General features: G+C 41.5%; 1 protein-coding gene across 2 annotated transcripts in view; it reads right to left on the minus strand.

Annotated features, from left to right (window-relative positions):
* LOC8050451 (formin-like protein) overlaps nt 1-15,834 on the minus strand; it is a 224,540-nt gene that overhangs the window by 5,811 nt on the left and 202,895 nt on the right. For both annotated transcript variants that reach the window (XM_042293955.1, XM_042293954.1), the window contains exons 7-23: nt 15,625-15,701; nt 14,855-15,026; nt 12,355-12,615; nt 11,992-12,028; nt 11,818-11,870; nt 10,975-11,116; nt 10,135-10,359; nt 9,379-9,503; nt 7,531-7,629; nt 7,002-7,178; nt 5,593-5,670; nt 5,405-5,491; nt 5,109-5,177; nt 4,200-4,280; nt 1,787-1,916; nt 476-648; nt 152-253 (exon numbers count right to left, since the gene is read on the minus strand). In XM_042293955.1, coding sequence (XP_042149889.1) covers nt 152-253; nt 476-648; nt 1,787-1,916; nt 4,200-4,280; nt 5,109-5,177; nt 5,405-5,491; nt 5,593-5,670; nt 7,002-7,178; nt 7,531-7,629; nt 9,379-9,503; nt 10,135-10,359; nt 10,975-11,116; nt 11,818-11,870; nt 11,992-12,028; nt 12,355-12,615; nt 14,855-15,026; nt 15,625-15,701 — 2,088 coding nt within the window. The remainder of the gene's footprint in view (nt 1-151; nt 254-475; nt 649-1,786; nt 1,917-4,199; nt 4,281-5,108; nt 5,178-5,404; nt 5,492-5,592; nt 5,671-7,001; nt 7,179-7,530; nt 7,630-9,378; nt 9,504-10,134; nt 10,360-10,974; nt 11,117-11,817; nt 11,871-11,991; nt 12,029-12,354; nt 12,616-14,854; nt 15,027-15,624; nt 15,702-15,834) is intronic.

Here is a 15,834-nt window from a genome sequence, read left to right on the forward strand (position 1 = left end):
TTACCAATGCTGATCAAGTGCTATATCTAAAAGCTGCTGAATGCAATTTATCCTACCCTTAATGCCACAAAAGTTAGTGCTATAAAACATCTTAAAGTGGAGCTCATGAAGGTTGTCAGAGACTCCAGAGAGAACATTTTTTACCACTTACCTTGAATGCTTTGATGAAGCGAACAAACATAGCAAAGAAGGTGTTCGTAGCAACGCTCCGCGCACTTTCTCCAAAGTACTCTACACAGTCTGCGTAGCTCTCCTGAAATGAAAGAAAACATTCCAAGTAACCAGTTATTCCATTCATATACCGTATAAAACACTTTTCGTTCCTAGTGCTTAATCCACAGAAATCTAACTTTATAAACGTAAATGTGCAATCATGTCAATGCCGTCTAATATCATCAAATGTTTACGACCACTCCTCGTTGGGTCGGTGGAATGACGCCAAAATGAAAGGTTTTCTTTTTTTTTTTTTCCTAACCTGGGCAGTCTTGATGTCCTGCTGAAGCCTCTTGAGCTTGTCCTCAGACTGGCTGAGGAAATCCTGGAGCACGGCTGCGTCCTTGGAGTCCTTGCGCAGAGCAAGTTCCCGCTTGCACAACTCCATGCCTTTCTCCAACTCATGGCTGTCCGTCAGGATGTTCTCGAGCGTCACTGCGCCACAAAATACGGTTACACCATGTACGATGCAAGAGACGAGGCAAGCTGCTACCGTCAAAACTCAATATAAAAAGGTTGAAGGGAGTCACAAATTACTTTGTTAAATCGAGAACTTCGTAAAATCGAGGAAGTAATTTTTCGGTCTTAACGTAGCGGCATTGTGAGAACTACTTACCATTGTATCTATTTTACGTGTCCACGCACTGAAATATTTAACAATCCTTGGAAAAGTCTATGAAGGCGTCACACTGCTTGTGTGTGCTTAAAGGAAAACAAAATAAACCTCGGAGCTGAAGGGAGATTTATTTTTTTAGACAAGAAGCTTATTAGCTTCGCCTGCATGCGCTTTGTCAAGAGTGGATGTACAAACTTCTTGAACTTCGCGAGCACATTCAACACGTCCTCCATTCCCTCGTAAGCCCCAGCAAACCGCCTCTACAGGTCGATAGCATCCATTACCAGAATTGGAGTGGACACGGGCGCTTCGGCAGTTTCCGGATTGTCAGCGTCTTCAGACTCTTTTCGTGCACCCACCGGAGACCAGCTGCACAATCTCGTCATCATCTAACACCTCCATCTTGACGATGTCCACGTCGGCATGCGCGCACATAGCCGGCGAAGGTTGCATCTTCTGCCACCTCGTCTGGCCAGCAAAGCTCTTCCCAGGAGCCGGGCGTGGCTCCTTCCTGATCATCTTGAGGGATTGCAGAGCCCAATGCAGCCTCAGCAATGGATGTCACGAAACCAGAATTCTTGAAGCAATTTATGATGGTCAAGGTCCTGGTTACTTTCCACGCTGCTGCCACCATCTCAATCGCCATGAAGATGTTAATGATTGTTTTGCATCTCATCTCCAGGTTCATCAGTAGCTTGTCAATCGCATGCCACTTGTACAACCTGCTTTCGTTTGCGTTGTTCAAGTCCTCGGGGGCGTAACTTCCAAGAATGTCCTGCACGTCCTCTGACAACCGGTCATCAGCTCCGACTTTGTTAACACTGGCTGACTCCCCGCTCAACACTTTTCCTACAATGCCATAGCATTCTTGAAACCGCAACAGCCAGCTGCAGCAACCCTGGTCTCTGTCCTTAGCAGCACTAACGAACTAGCTGCCCAAATGGGTGGATCACTCACCTGAGCATGCTCGTTCAACAAATCTCAGTTCCTGGTCGAACGTCATGAGGTCGGGAAACTTTGTATTCACTGTCTCCACGATGTAGTGCAGCAGGGAGATCTTCCTGTCTGCCGTTTTCGTGTCTGCCAACTGTAAGCAAATCGACATTAAAGGGAAACTTCAACGTAATTTGAAATACACCCGTCGTGTTCAGAAATAGGCTGAATATGATCCACAATATCTGTAAATGATAATTGCAAGTTTGTATTTTGAGCCTGATGGCTGTGTTTTTCGTTATGAACGGCCCACTCTGGCAAGCTCTCGTAGAGCGGCCAGAGGAGAGCACGTGACATCTGCCGCAATCGTGATGTATAGCTTGTCTCAGGACGAGCAAAGCTGCGGCGAGGCTGGCGTCGAGAGGATAGCCTAGTCGTTCCACCCACCGAAGCGGCTGCTTTTGTACGAGTTTTGAGTGACGGGTTAATCTCGTATAATCTTGTAGAGGGACAATAGTGACTTCTGGGACACACAAAGAATATTCTCGGAAAGAGGGGAGTTCCTCCTTCCCCTCTTCTCTTGTGGTGGCCGGAGGCGAGACAGTTATTGTCACAACCTGCCAAGGTTCCTAGACTGGCATTTCAAACGAGGCGTCAGCGACAACCACCAGGTGCTCTTTGCTAATTGTATAATTTGTTTTAAAATTCCTTTTCATGTCTTTTTGAACAAGAGATTGGTGTGTGATGTGATACTGCTCCCTTGAACACAAATAGACCAAAAAGTAAGCGCCGAAATTTCGTTGTAGCATCCCTTAAAAGGGGTGGTGCAACAATTTTTGTACTTTGCGTGAATCCCACTTAGAACAAATCTCTGGCATTTATGACCAACGAAACACACACTTGTTTCTCCCCCTACGGAATAAACGTTGCAGAAAAAATTAAAGAAAAATAAGCAGCATTCAACCCCTCAACTTGCAGCAAGAACAAGCAGCCACGTGATCTGGAGCCAATTATGTGCCGCCATTGTTGATCATAGCCACTTGATGAGGCTGTCAAAGTACAGGACACGCGTTCAGTTCCAGACATTGTTAGGGTTCGGCTATCGCCGTCATTGCCGCAATCGGATAAGAGCCACTACCCGAATGTTTGTAGAGCTATTGATTATCACGAGCCCAGATCGACTGCTCAGGCAGTGCAAGGGTCCAATCTATGAGCCACGTCATTAACGTCATTAAGTTTTGCGAAGAAGAGATTGAAAGAAAATGCTCGCCTTTACCCTTGAAATTACACCACAACAGAGAAGTTTCTTGGTCAATGGCATTGCGTGTGAGTATATTTGGGTTCCACTAGTGTCAGCTCGTGTAAAGTGAAAAACATTCCAATGGAATATCGTTGCACCGCCCCTTTAATGACTGCGTAGGTTCTCCTTCCAATAAACTGAGTGAAATTCATTGCCAGTTCCGAAACTATGTGGCCATTTAGGTAGCATACACTGGTGGGTTCCCCAAAAGCTTGGGGATTAGAAAAAAGTTCCTGCATTCTGTAAACTTGTCCCAGAGCGGACATAAGGAATGTCACTGAATCGGCACACAAAGTTTGTCAGAAACTGGCCAGTTCACATTCAATAAATAACTTCCTACTCGGGCAACTACCATATTTACTCGCATAATGAATGCACCACCGCACCCCCCACAATGGGTACCAATATTTTGACTTTTTTTTCCCCTCGCGTAATGAACAGAACCTCCAACTTTCGGCTCCGTGTGTCTCGAATTGAGTCTAACTTAACTAGCCACCAAGCCCACCAAGCCAATTTTCATTTGCCACCAAGCGGTTAGGCCAAGTCAAGTCAAGCCAAGCCGCTCTCGAAATGACTGCAAGTGTGTAGTTGCAGAAGTGATCAATCGTGAAACCAAGTGGCGTGCACACTTTACAAAGCTTGGGTCGAGGAATTGCACAGCCCCGGACATTCTTCGCCCATCGGATGCATCTGTGGTTTGCTTTCGGACAGTAAAATCGTGAATGGTTAGGCCTAAGAACGGTCACGTTTCTCTCCGTGCTGAGTGAGGTTCGTAGGGCGCTTTTCCTTCAGCAAAAGGCACGCCGAAAGCGCTCTAAAAAGGTTTGCAATTTATAAAGCATATTTACTGTGGCGCCCCCCCGACCAGCCGTGGGTGAGTCTCCATCAGTGGAGACGTGCCACAGTACATTACCGTGTCATATTGGCGCCTAATATGAAAGTTGCACGAAGTGTGTAAATGCGAACATTTTACCCTGTCTAATGAACGCACCCCCCAAACATGTGTCAATTTTTGGGGAAAAAGAGTGTGTTCATTATGCAAGTAAATATGGTACTATATTAACAATATAAAAGCGAAAGGAAGAACACTTAAAACAGATCTATACAAAGCTGGACAGAATGAATCCCATGACCAACCATGTCAAGACTCTGAAGCTTGAACCCGTAGGCAGGACCCCTTTTGGAGCTGTTCATGTAGTTTCCGAACGCAAGGATGACCTGGAACAAGCAACATCACAGCACACGTCAATCCCAGCCAGAAGAATGCAGATGGCGATGATCAGCAGACAAAATGCTAACTTGCTTAAATTAAAAACAAAATGACAAAACCTGAAGTCCTTCTAGATTTGGAGACAAATATAGCTGGCTGACAAAGTGATGTGTGAAGCAGTAATGGCACGAAGCTTTGCAATAAAAGGAGAAAGCAACCAAAAAATATGTCCAAGAACAATTTTTTTTTTATGTGAAGCTTTAATGGTTACTATAAAAACATTGTGAAAGACATGCTCTTTCTCTGGCTTTGTGGCCTATCACAGCTGCAGTGCTGGAAAGCAAAACTATTGATCTCTTTTACTGCCATACTAGTAAAAGTAGGAGGTTGGTTGTAGTACTTTGCACACCCTTTATTAAGCAAAAATATTTAGAGAATAATCCACAGTGACCATATATAGAATACTCCTAAATTATACATACTACTTCACAGTATTTAAAATTTCTTTGTTGTGACAGGCATTTCTGGGCCTCCTTATATTTTGTGCAGTATGGTATTTGCAAATTTATGTAACTTCTCCAAGAACTAACAGACCTTTCATATTAGGGTGTCTTAAACTCAATATACTTACATTATTGGACTTAGTAGCCAGTCCCAAAACAAGTCACTATTCTGACTATTAACACTCATTAGATTCGAAAAGCGCTAGAAAACAAGGACAACAGAAGGAATAGACGAAACGATGCGCTGGTATACTTGTTTTTTGGCGCTTTTCGAATCTAAGATGTACCAACTTGCCCAACTCCAGATTCTTCTATTAACACTCCTTCAATTACCTCAAGGAGCTTTCGAAGTCGCTTTGAGTTTTTGATTGCTCTTGATGCTGCTGTTATTGCATGAACTTGCTGAAAAACAAAGCAAAATCCAACGTCAGCAAAACAAGTTTCAAGCCAGTAGAAATACACTCAGCACCGAAACTCTTTTTCTTGTAGAATGATATTTTGGTACAGACATTATGAATCATTTGCTAAGGAGTGGGATTGAGCAATCACCCATAGCAAAAAAACTCCCCAGAAAACAAAAAGATGACAAATTTATGAAACCATTTAATAACCATGACCATAGTGCTTACCGGCGTAATGACTTGAATGTTTTCCGCAAATGCAGCAATGTAGCTCATGATGTTGAGCTTCTGTGATAGCCTTTCAATCTTGGTCAGCTAAAAAAATTAAGAGTAAATCAAACTTTCTAAAAAACTTAACATGCAAAAAAAAAAATCTTAATTACAAAAAACGAAAAAAAAAAAAAGATGTTGCACACCTGAAGTAAAAACTTGTCCTCGTCTGTCAAGGCATCCACAGACTTCTTCTCCCTCTCATACTCACGGTAGGCCTTTGTCTGCAATAGAGAGTTAGTAATGGCATTCAGTGACTGATCACTCTTTAATCATGGTAAGCAAAGAGCTAGCCCATCTGATGCCCCAAGTTGTTGCTCACACTTCGCAAGTCTTTATGCAGGGTTCAAAAGAAGGAAAGCAAACGGATTCATTCCCTCTTATAGTCAGTTACAGGTTAAGAAGGTAGCGGCAAATGCCCCTCAAAGGGAATGCCATATCCCTCCGCCACCTCCGCATCCAATAGCGTCCCACCGTTTCCTTGACGTCGCGGCCAACGCGCGAGGAGGGTCTTGCCTTTCTGTACATATTTGCTTTATTTTTCGACTTTGACTTAGCATTGTGGAAGCCACGAGAGGGAGATTAGAGTTCTCCCCCACCGACGGAAACAAATACGACTTTCGGAGATTAGCTTCCCCCCCGATGGATACAAAGGCTGCTTTCAGGGGCTCGGTTCCCTCTCCAGTGAATACAAAGGTCGCTTTCTTAAAAAGTGGGATCGGAGACAAGTGGGAATCCATTGAAGCGGAACAAGGAGCGTTTCCAGTGAACTCTTCTTTCGACTGCGGAGAGATTTGAAACGGGCGCATCACACTTGTGGGAGGAGCTTCTCCTACCTTCTTGACTTGTAACCGACTATAGTGATAATGTTTTGTGGACCTTTCTCTGCAGGAATCAAAATCATCACAATTATAAAAAGAGTTATCTTTCGATATGGCTTCGTAAGAATTCAAGACACAGTCCAAGTGGAAGTGCTTGGCCCAATCTGTAAAGTGTTGCATTGAAAAGTAACACCCCTGTAATGTTTCACTTTTGCTGGTATAACCTATTTCTAGGCTTGTCTATTATAAAAAAAAAATGGTCTAGCCTAGAAAATCTGCTCATACACAAGTTAAACACTATAATTCCTCCATTTTGGAGAATGTATCTTGATTGGATACATAACGCAGTTGCACAAGAATTTCATAGTTTAAAATGACAATTTGCTACATTTTTTTAATGCTTTGAAGCTCAGATAAGGGACCTTCCTCAATAAATTGAACTTAAAAATTATTTTTTTATTCCCAATGTTTTCGGAGTAGTTTTTTTTTTTTTTTTTCTTTCTTTTTGGTAAGCAGAACATCTGAGAGCTGGAACAGTCTTGCCTGGTAATAAGTTGCACTAAAAAAAATTGTAGCATACATACAAAACAGGATTTCTGTGCACAGATTCTTACAAAAAAATTAATCCCTGCATCAAGCACCATCAACAAAAACCCTAACGCTGTGTCAATGTTTCAATTCCCGTAACAATGTTAGCTCCAGCATTGCACCAAGGAGCCAAACTGTACGCATACCTCAGCGTCATTGGGAACCATCCTGAGGAGGATGTCGACGCAGTCCTGGGAGACAGTCTTGAGATCGAGGTTGTTGACTGCCTTCACCACCACGTCGGTGGCCAGCTCAATCTTTCGCCTCGAGATGGCCATGTTCCGCAGGCGGTTGTGCTCGAGCAGCGTCACTTTCTCGGGGACCTGCGTTGCAATAGGGGATTGTGTGAGATTGCCGGCAACCGCAAACAGGGGCACCTTACGCCCTTAAGAAAAAATGCCAGCTTAATTCTTACTTCGGGTAACTGATCACAATTTTAAATTCTATGAAATGAGCAGCTACTAGAGGGAGGCAACTGCTGCTATATATAAATGTGTGGCTTTAAGTGCTGTGCTCTTGCAAACAAATATGCTCGTAGAATGACATTCACAGCTTTGTGCACCTGAGAGCACTGCATCCAAGCATGTAAGCTCTGGTAAATTTATTGTGAAACTTTTCATGCCACAAATGTCAAGCAAGGATATGTGCTTGCTGTAGAAAATCAGGTGCACATACCTTGAAACGTTTGCTGCTGTTGATGTCGTCTCCCCTATCTGGGAAGGCACCCTGGACGCCCAACTTGAACTGCTCTTCAAAGCGTGTGAAGTCAATGACCTGAAGGGTTGAAATACACGCAAGAAAAAGTTAGAAGACTTAGGACTTCTAACCATGCCTCAGACACAAAACAACGCATGACCCAATTTATTCCACTTTTTTTTGTGTCCAAACAGGTTGCCCGTAATGAACTATTTTAGAGAAATATGCTTACATTTCTAAAAGCACAATTTTTTATAAAATTTATATTAGCAATAAAAACACTAAAACTAAATACGTAGTAAAAAAAAATATTATTACGAGAGAAAACTACTTTTCATTTCATGATTTCTGTCCACATCATAATATGCGATTCTAGATTCCTTCATTCACACTTCAATAAAGCAAAGTCCTAAAAAGTCAGCTGCCCTGTATGACCTGTTGAAAAAACTGAATAATAAATAAACATAAAAAAGGTTAGCTTTGTTCTTATTTTTGTTCTCTTACAGCCTGGAAGGTTCAGGAAACCCCAAAAAACAAGAAACAGGAAACAATTATGAGCCAACTCTTCGTGTTTCATAAACGTGCAATAATATCCCAAGGCAGCAAAACAGCAAATTGAAAGCAAAACAGGTGAAGAAAAGGAGTAAGCTAGCTTTAGGTGTGCGATCAAAAGCAGGTGAAGAAAAAAAAAGGTAGTTTTAAATTGTGTGACTGACGAAACTTGTGATTGCAGGGAGGGGTTATGAACCAAAAAATGACTGTTCTCTTAGTCAGTAATGTTCGCTTATCTCCTGTCACGGCTAAGTAACTCCATTTTTGCTGAGGTCACCATTGGCCGGGACGCTGCAACTACTAAAGGTAAGCTAGCTTTCTGAGTTTTTTTTTTTTTAAATTGCAAATCGTGCCAAATATAGGGGTCAGTTATCTTTCGGAGGTGGGCCATTTCTTGGGATATTACAGTATGCAGAACTAGTACATTAAATACAAAAGATTTGAATTGTTATGTGAAAACTAAAGGAGCAAACTTATTTAAAGAAATCGAGACAGGGGGCTTGTTAAAGGGCAGATGGTAGGGTAAACGTGTCATCTTGACTATCTTGGTTTTCATTTTGTATCTCTAGAACTACTGGATGTTTTATTGGGAAATTTTATGTATTGAATGGATACACCTTTGGGATTAACTTTCTCTTTGCTTTTTTACTAAAGCATTTTTTTATATTTTTCATAACGGAGTGTCACACCTTAAGCTGAGTTGCAGTTTTTAATGTACCTTTTCTCAACAACAAAAAAGAGGATGTCCATTTAATTTGGCACATATCTTCTACACGGTACTGGCTTTGAACTGAACCTAAGAAAAATAAGTTTGAACATGCAGCATGCAAGAAAAAAATTATTGTTCTTTCTAGTCATGAGCCAACTTCTTATTTTAATTTTTTTAACATTATAATATAGTGAATTCTTAAAACGTTTAGGTTCAAATTGTTGGCAAGATATTTTACTATAAGCAGCAAAAGTTTCAGTGTAATCGGATAAGTAGTTTCTTAGTAAAGGTAGATCACATTTCCGAAAATAGCAAAAATTTTGTTTTGAGAAAAACATTTTAATGTCTCGACACGATAAAAAACGGGAAGGGAATGCGGATTTTGGCACCATAATTAAGTGACTTGGAAAGTTTGTTCGTTCATGCCGCTTTCTGATTTTGTTCCTCAGACTGCATATAATTTTTTAACTTTAAAACTGCAAAATCGTTTTTTTGGTTGGTTTACCCTAATATCCCCCCTTAAAAGAATGGAGCACAATTTCATGACAGCCAGGAGAGATGCGTACACTGTACAACTTGTCCTCGTCCAACTCGCTGAACACAGTTCCTCGAACTTGGTTGGGTTTCAGGGCAATCCAGTTGAGGGTCGGGAGCTTGTATTTCGTCTGGAACTTGCGCTTGATTGTCATTGCTAAAAAGGCAGAAGCCACACTTAAGTTTATTTCACGAGTCACAAGAAGCCATGTTCGTTTAAAACTTGTTTAAAATTTGTTATAAAAAAAAACAGAAAAGAAGGACATAAAAGCATGAACACTGCAATATGATGTCTTTGCATTAGAAGCTGCTCATCTCCTTCTAAGCCACACTCTAGTGACTAGCAATGAGCATTAAGAAATATCACAGCTGGTTATGAGGATAGTGGGAGCAATTTTAAATTTTAGTATCTTTACATTTGTCGAGTCACTGTGACGCGTTCTGAGGCAGATCCAAGAGCTCATAAGGTGATCAAAGAGGACACAGACATTTCATGACAATGATTTGACCTTGCTAAGAATTCATTCTATTTCTATCTATGCATCAATGCATGTACTTGGGTTAGCTTGCGTACACAGTGATCACAACAAAAAACAGCACGCAAAACTAAAGAATGAAGTAGAAGAACTGAACAGGAACATTTGTGGCATGTCTGCTTAGTTCCTCAACTCTGTCCTTGTGTTTTTTGTGCTGCTTTTGTGTTGCATGTTAAGTGGTTTCCAGATACCGATAAGAAGTCTTGTTACTCCTCACTCCTTAGCGCAGCGCAAGCCCCAAACTGCACTCACCGTCGGGTGGAGCGAGCATGCTTCCTGGAGGTGGGGGTGGCATCACAAACCCTCCCTTGAGGGAGGGCACCATCGGGGGTGGCACGGGAATGGCGTTGCAGCCCGGCATGGGCGGAGGGGGAGGAGGAGGGGGAGGAGCACTTGCGGGCATTGGAGGAGGGGGAGGGGCAGGAGCAGAGCTGGCCCCGGATGCAGGCGCGCCCGGGAGCGAGCTTGTCGTGGAACCTGGAAACAAGAAGAAGCAGCGGAGATTCGTATTGTGCTGTCTCTTCAATCCCCAGTTTCCATGGGTTACACATTAATAGTCTGTTGCCGTATGTATGATTCACAGGAAGATGGTTCACCTCCGACATTAACTTTTTGCCTTCGATCATGCTTTGACGGCGCATGCATCGAGGTGTTATCTAAAGTAGAAAGTATGTGCTGGGGAAGCAGAGCTCTTACTGTAGATCTTATGTTGCAACAGACCATAGATGTGGAGCTTATTCATAGGCCGGCGCAGGTAACTTAAGTACTAGTAGTTTAAGCTTGTTTAACCTAAATACTTTGATGAATTGCACTTACACTTCTGAGAGTAAAGGCTGGTTGACATGCTTGCAATTGACCAAGACTGACTGCTCCACAACAGGTTTTTCAGCATTTCTGGTCGTAAGCAGTCGGCTTGGATATGCAAGCTTCAAGGAATGACCCAGTCACACTTGCAAATGACTTATATACTCTATTCAAGATAGCATAACCTAAATGCTTTTATGATTACCACTTACATCTATGAATGTAAGTGCTAATTCTTAACCTTTGGTGGGAGACAAGACTGTAGAAGTTGCAGAAAGCATGCGGCACCTTTGGGTAACGTCCCAGTCAGGCTCTCCAGCTCCTGAATCTTGCCCTCGAGGAAACTCTCCCGCTGTCGTTTCTCCTCCTCCTTCTGAGAGACGGCCTTCCGCAGCGTGTTCAACTCTTCGTCTGCCTGCTGCCGGAATTCCTGTGCAGAAAATGTTAGGGCTAATCAAATAATGAATATCTTTTCCAGAACCTGTCAAATATTGGAAGACTCTGATGAAACTACGGACTAATTTCTTACAAATCGACGTAGTAAATATCTCAATTAGAAACAACTGTACCTACAAAAGTCTCCCTTATACGATGATGATGTCTTACACTAGTTTTATTATCCAACAGTATAAAATTACCTAAGAAGTGTTTCTGTAATTATAATATTGCAAACATGCAGGACACGCATTTAGTCCCAAATGGAACCACCAAAAACATTTGTTCCACCTGAATAAGTATTCAGCATTGTTAATAATGGGCTTAAAAACACACCCATAATGTAATGGCTGAAGCAAACAAGGTTAAACAACAAAAAGAATCTTCCAGTTTGTCCCTTCCTAATAAGTTATTGGAGCTTTTTTTTTTTAATTTATGAAGGAAGTATTTACATGCCCGCTACCATAAAAAAAACTGGCTTTCTAAATATCTATCAGTCTTGCATTTTGAAAGAGTTCCCTCAATCCTTAAAATAGTGCATACATAGGCAGCTAAAATGAACTAAAATGGCAAATGATCTGCTATCTAGTTGCATTGGACAATCATGTTACTGTGTAAAACTAGAAGCTCTTTTGTCATGCAAGACTGTCAATTGAAGCTTAGAGACAGCAAACGATGGAATAAATGTTTTCATACTGAAAGCTCTTGGTTCTCCTTGTACAGCAGTTCTAGTTGCGTCTCCAGCTCCACTGAAAGTGTAAGATTTGAAATGTAAAAAATACTGCAACACACTGAGAATGTGCATATAGAACATTGCAAGGTCTAAAATTTTGCTACACAATAAAAATTTTAAAAAATTGTAAAACTCACCCAGTTTGGCCATCGTTTCATTTTCAAGTTCGTGTGACTGAAAATTAAAGGCAAAATAAGCATTGTAAAAATCAATGTATACTCTTAGTGGCAACAAAACAATATAAGAGGAAGAAATGAGGCTCAATATGCAAGCTCGTAAAGATGCAAAGGTAAAGAAAAAACAAGGAAGTTCATGGACACAGCCAATCCTTTCCTTCTGTGTTCCTTTCCTAGAGCACAACCGGAAAGCAAAAAAAAAAAAGAAAAAAAGAAAATCACGTCCCAACACAAACTGAGGACAGCTTCCCCTTTGCTTTGAATGGGGGCTCCAGCATGGATATGCATAGAGGACATTTGTGACCATGAGAAGAACAAGCTCACCCTTGAGATCTGCTCTTCCAGTTCTGCAACCTGCTCAAGTGCAGCACTCTTGGTCTCCGAGTCCTCCATAAGAGCCTGGACATCAAAGACGTTGTCCAAGTAGGCCGAGATCTGGACCTTCAGCTCCTCGCTCTCGGTCGACCGCAGTCGCTCCAAGTAGTCGTCCAGCCCGAGGAAGGTGAATTCGTACTGAAGGTGCACTCGGAAGTTCATGTCATCCACGGAGTGCACCACAATGTTGATGAACTGCATGCAGGCCACCTGGGAGAGAGGGCGAGACCACGCAACTTTCAGCATACCCATTTTCTAAATTCTTCATCTCACAAGTCAGTGAAATGGGTCTTTCTTCATGTCCATTTACGAGTCAAATTCCATGGCATGTAATTATAAAGGTGTAAGGTGACCTTCCTTCATACGTATGGGTCAGTCTCCTCGTTAAAATAAAGAATGTGGCACGCCGTTATGCATACATGTTTGCTTCAATTTAATTTTACAAATGTCAGCATTCCAAAACTGCATAGAGTACTGATAACGCTACATCCACAGAACAAAATGAAAGTAGTGGAAAGAACAAGATTTCATACAATATGGGCCATGGAGAATGGACATGGGACTGTACCTGGTTATACTGTATTGCTTTTGAAGTTGCATAATCAAAAATAGCCTTTTTCTTTCTTCTTGCATTACAATTTGGCCGAATATAAAAAGACAGTTTTTTTATTTCTTTTTTGAACTGCGTAACTAAGTTGCAGCTCACTATAGTTGATGACCGGTTAAGAGTTCAGGGGAAGCTTGTCCCACCTCTTACCACTTTAAAGGTAATCATGCAGGAAAGGAAGACCTCCTCTCAGCATTTGCTCTGCTGCAGGGAAAGCAGTGGGAGGAACTTCCCTTCAACTCTTAACCTGTCACCAACTATAGCTATAGTGATCAGTCTTGTGCAAATATTTGAATTTTCATATACTGTAGTAGATTAGAATAATAGCTATTTAATATTCGCTTCGAGATGAACTGTGGTATTCATACTTTTCCAAGTGCTGATCCCGGCGAGTTAGCCCCATTGAGTGCGCTTCACACCGGGCACCCGTGCAGTGCGGAAAAGCAATACCTGCAAAGCTTGCGGGCTCCGCGGGTATTGCTTCCCCGCAGTGCACAGGTGCTCCGTCAAAAGCGCGCTCAACGTAGCTAACTCGCCGCGATTATGCAAGAATATGTGTTAGCGATTTCTTGACAACTCGCGCTCATCATTCGTGCTTATTTTGTTGTTGTTTTTTAGTGGGTCAAATTTAAAACTGAAGAAAAAAGATTCGCAAATAGCAAGGAGACTTATAAATCCCTTCAATTAAAATAGCAGCAACTTTTTTTTTTAAATTTCTATGCCACAGTTAATAAATATAGCTATATTAAACCGAACTCAGCTTAGAAGTGGAAGGTAGGGAACAATTTTCACGAGTTCAGCTGAATATTAGTTGAAGGGTGGTTCGCGGTAGTGCAAGGCTTGGAGAAGTTATTCGATATTCGATCTAAAAATATTCAGCCAAAACCACTATTCGCTTTGAATTCACTTTGAACTCAACGTCCATTATCCACACTTGACTAGAAGTGACATAATTTTGAAACAATTTCTTACTTAACACTTCCAGTTTGAAGTGAGAATGAAACATCATATTGAGGTAACAAGATTTCTCTTTGCAGCTGGCACTAACTTTATCTTGTCTATCTTTACGTCACCTAAATAACTACATACTACTCTCACGCAGCAAAACATTTCATATATACCTTCACTAGGTCAGAGGAACTAAAGCAGTTTTTGAGATATACTGTCTTTCTATGCTGCAAAGACAATTCATGTGCCCTAAGCATCCTAGAAAGTTAAAAATTACACGCATATGCAGACTTCCCCCCCTACTAAAAATAGCACCCAAACAATGTGACACACCCCCATTCCCGAGATATATATCAGAAAAGAGGTGAGTCGCCATGTCTGCACAAGGTTTTGCATATCATGTAACCACTATATTGTATAAGCTTCCACTTGCTTTAGCTGGAGCTAACTCCAATACACGCCAACAAGTTAAATACCTTTTGCCACTGCAAGCACAGCCAGTATGATGGCAGTTGCCGAGACAGCTCTTGCAAAAGCTGATGCAAAAGTTTCTAACTGCAGCTGCTGAATAAACTTGGCAAATGGCAACTCTTACACATGTGATAGCAGGGCCATACCAGTTTGAGGCACTCAAAATCAAAGAATTTCTTGAACAGGCTTTTTTTTTTGTTTTTTGTTTCATTTTTGTATATGAATATTGGTAGTAGTGGATAGTGAATGCTTTGTTCCTATTCACCTTTTTTCTCTGCCCCCCTCCCCCCTTTATGTAATGCCCTGCTGGGTTTTTAAGGGTGCAATAAATATACAAATAGATAAATAAATTGCGAAGTAACAACAAGGTTTCAGCAAAGCTAAAGACACAAGAAAAAAAGAAAATACATAGCTAAAACAAACCATGAAATCAATGTTGAATGTCTCGTAGTCCCGGAAGTAGTCCATCAGTGTCTTGAACCGTCTTGGCTCACTGCAGACCGTCTTGAAATTGTCAAAGGCGCTAAGGATGATTTGGTGGCCACCTTTAACGAGGCAGATGGCAGCCAAGAGCTCCAGCACCAGGGCTTTCGTCCTGAGCGGCCAACGAAGAAAGAGTGAACTCATTGTTCAGAGACAGAAGCAGCACAGAAGCAGCACAACTTTTTGTCTACATTATTAGTATGTATAACTTCTAAAATGCTCAAAAAGCTAGTTGGGTGAGTGAGCACACCGACTCGGAACTTTGTCCAAGTGTCTCTTAGAGTTTAGAGCTGCATCTATTTCCCCACTTTGTACTACCAACTAGACTAGGCTAACTTCATTCCCTGTACTGCAGTGTAAACACGTGGTTGTTGCATGAGACCAGTTTACAACAAAAGTAAGCATTTCTGTTGGGCTAAGGACATGCGATTGTATGCATATGAGGGGAGCAGTAAACAAGACGCAAAACATAAGTTATGCAAGCAAGTATGAGTATGAACATCCTAAAGTGTTGAGACGGATAACCCAAATGTAAACACACTCTTTGGTTAAAATGTCCATCTTAAACAAGTTCGCTTACATCTTGGCTTTAATGAGTATGAGAAATGAAATGAGAGTGTGATGTTAGGGAATAATACAAGGTTTCTAAAATAAAAATACATTATAATTGAAAACATTTTTAAAAAGTTGCAAAGTGCAAAAAAACATACCTTAGACTTTTGTGGTTGAGGCTTAAGGCTATGGAGTTTATTGCTTGGGTGTGTTCAATGACCATGTTGAAGCCAAACTTCGAAGAGAAATCAAAGAGCACAATCAAAAAACAAGTCAGAATATAACCTGGACATCAAATTTTACTTGAAATATGGCGGTGCTACAAGATATATTTGGGTCTACTATGAAGCAAAATTTAGGAACGGTTT

This window comes from Ixodes scapularis, unplaced genomic scaffold, assembly GCF_016920785.2.
Source record: "Ixodes scapularis isolate PalLabHiFi unplaced genomic scaffold, ASM1692078v2 PGA_scaffold5__190_contigs__length_132052651, whole genome shotgun sequence".
In the NCBI taxonomy this organism is placed as follows: Eukaryota; Metazoa; Arthropoda; class Arachnida; order Ixodida; family Ixodidae; genus Ixodes; species Ixodes scapularis.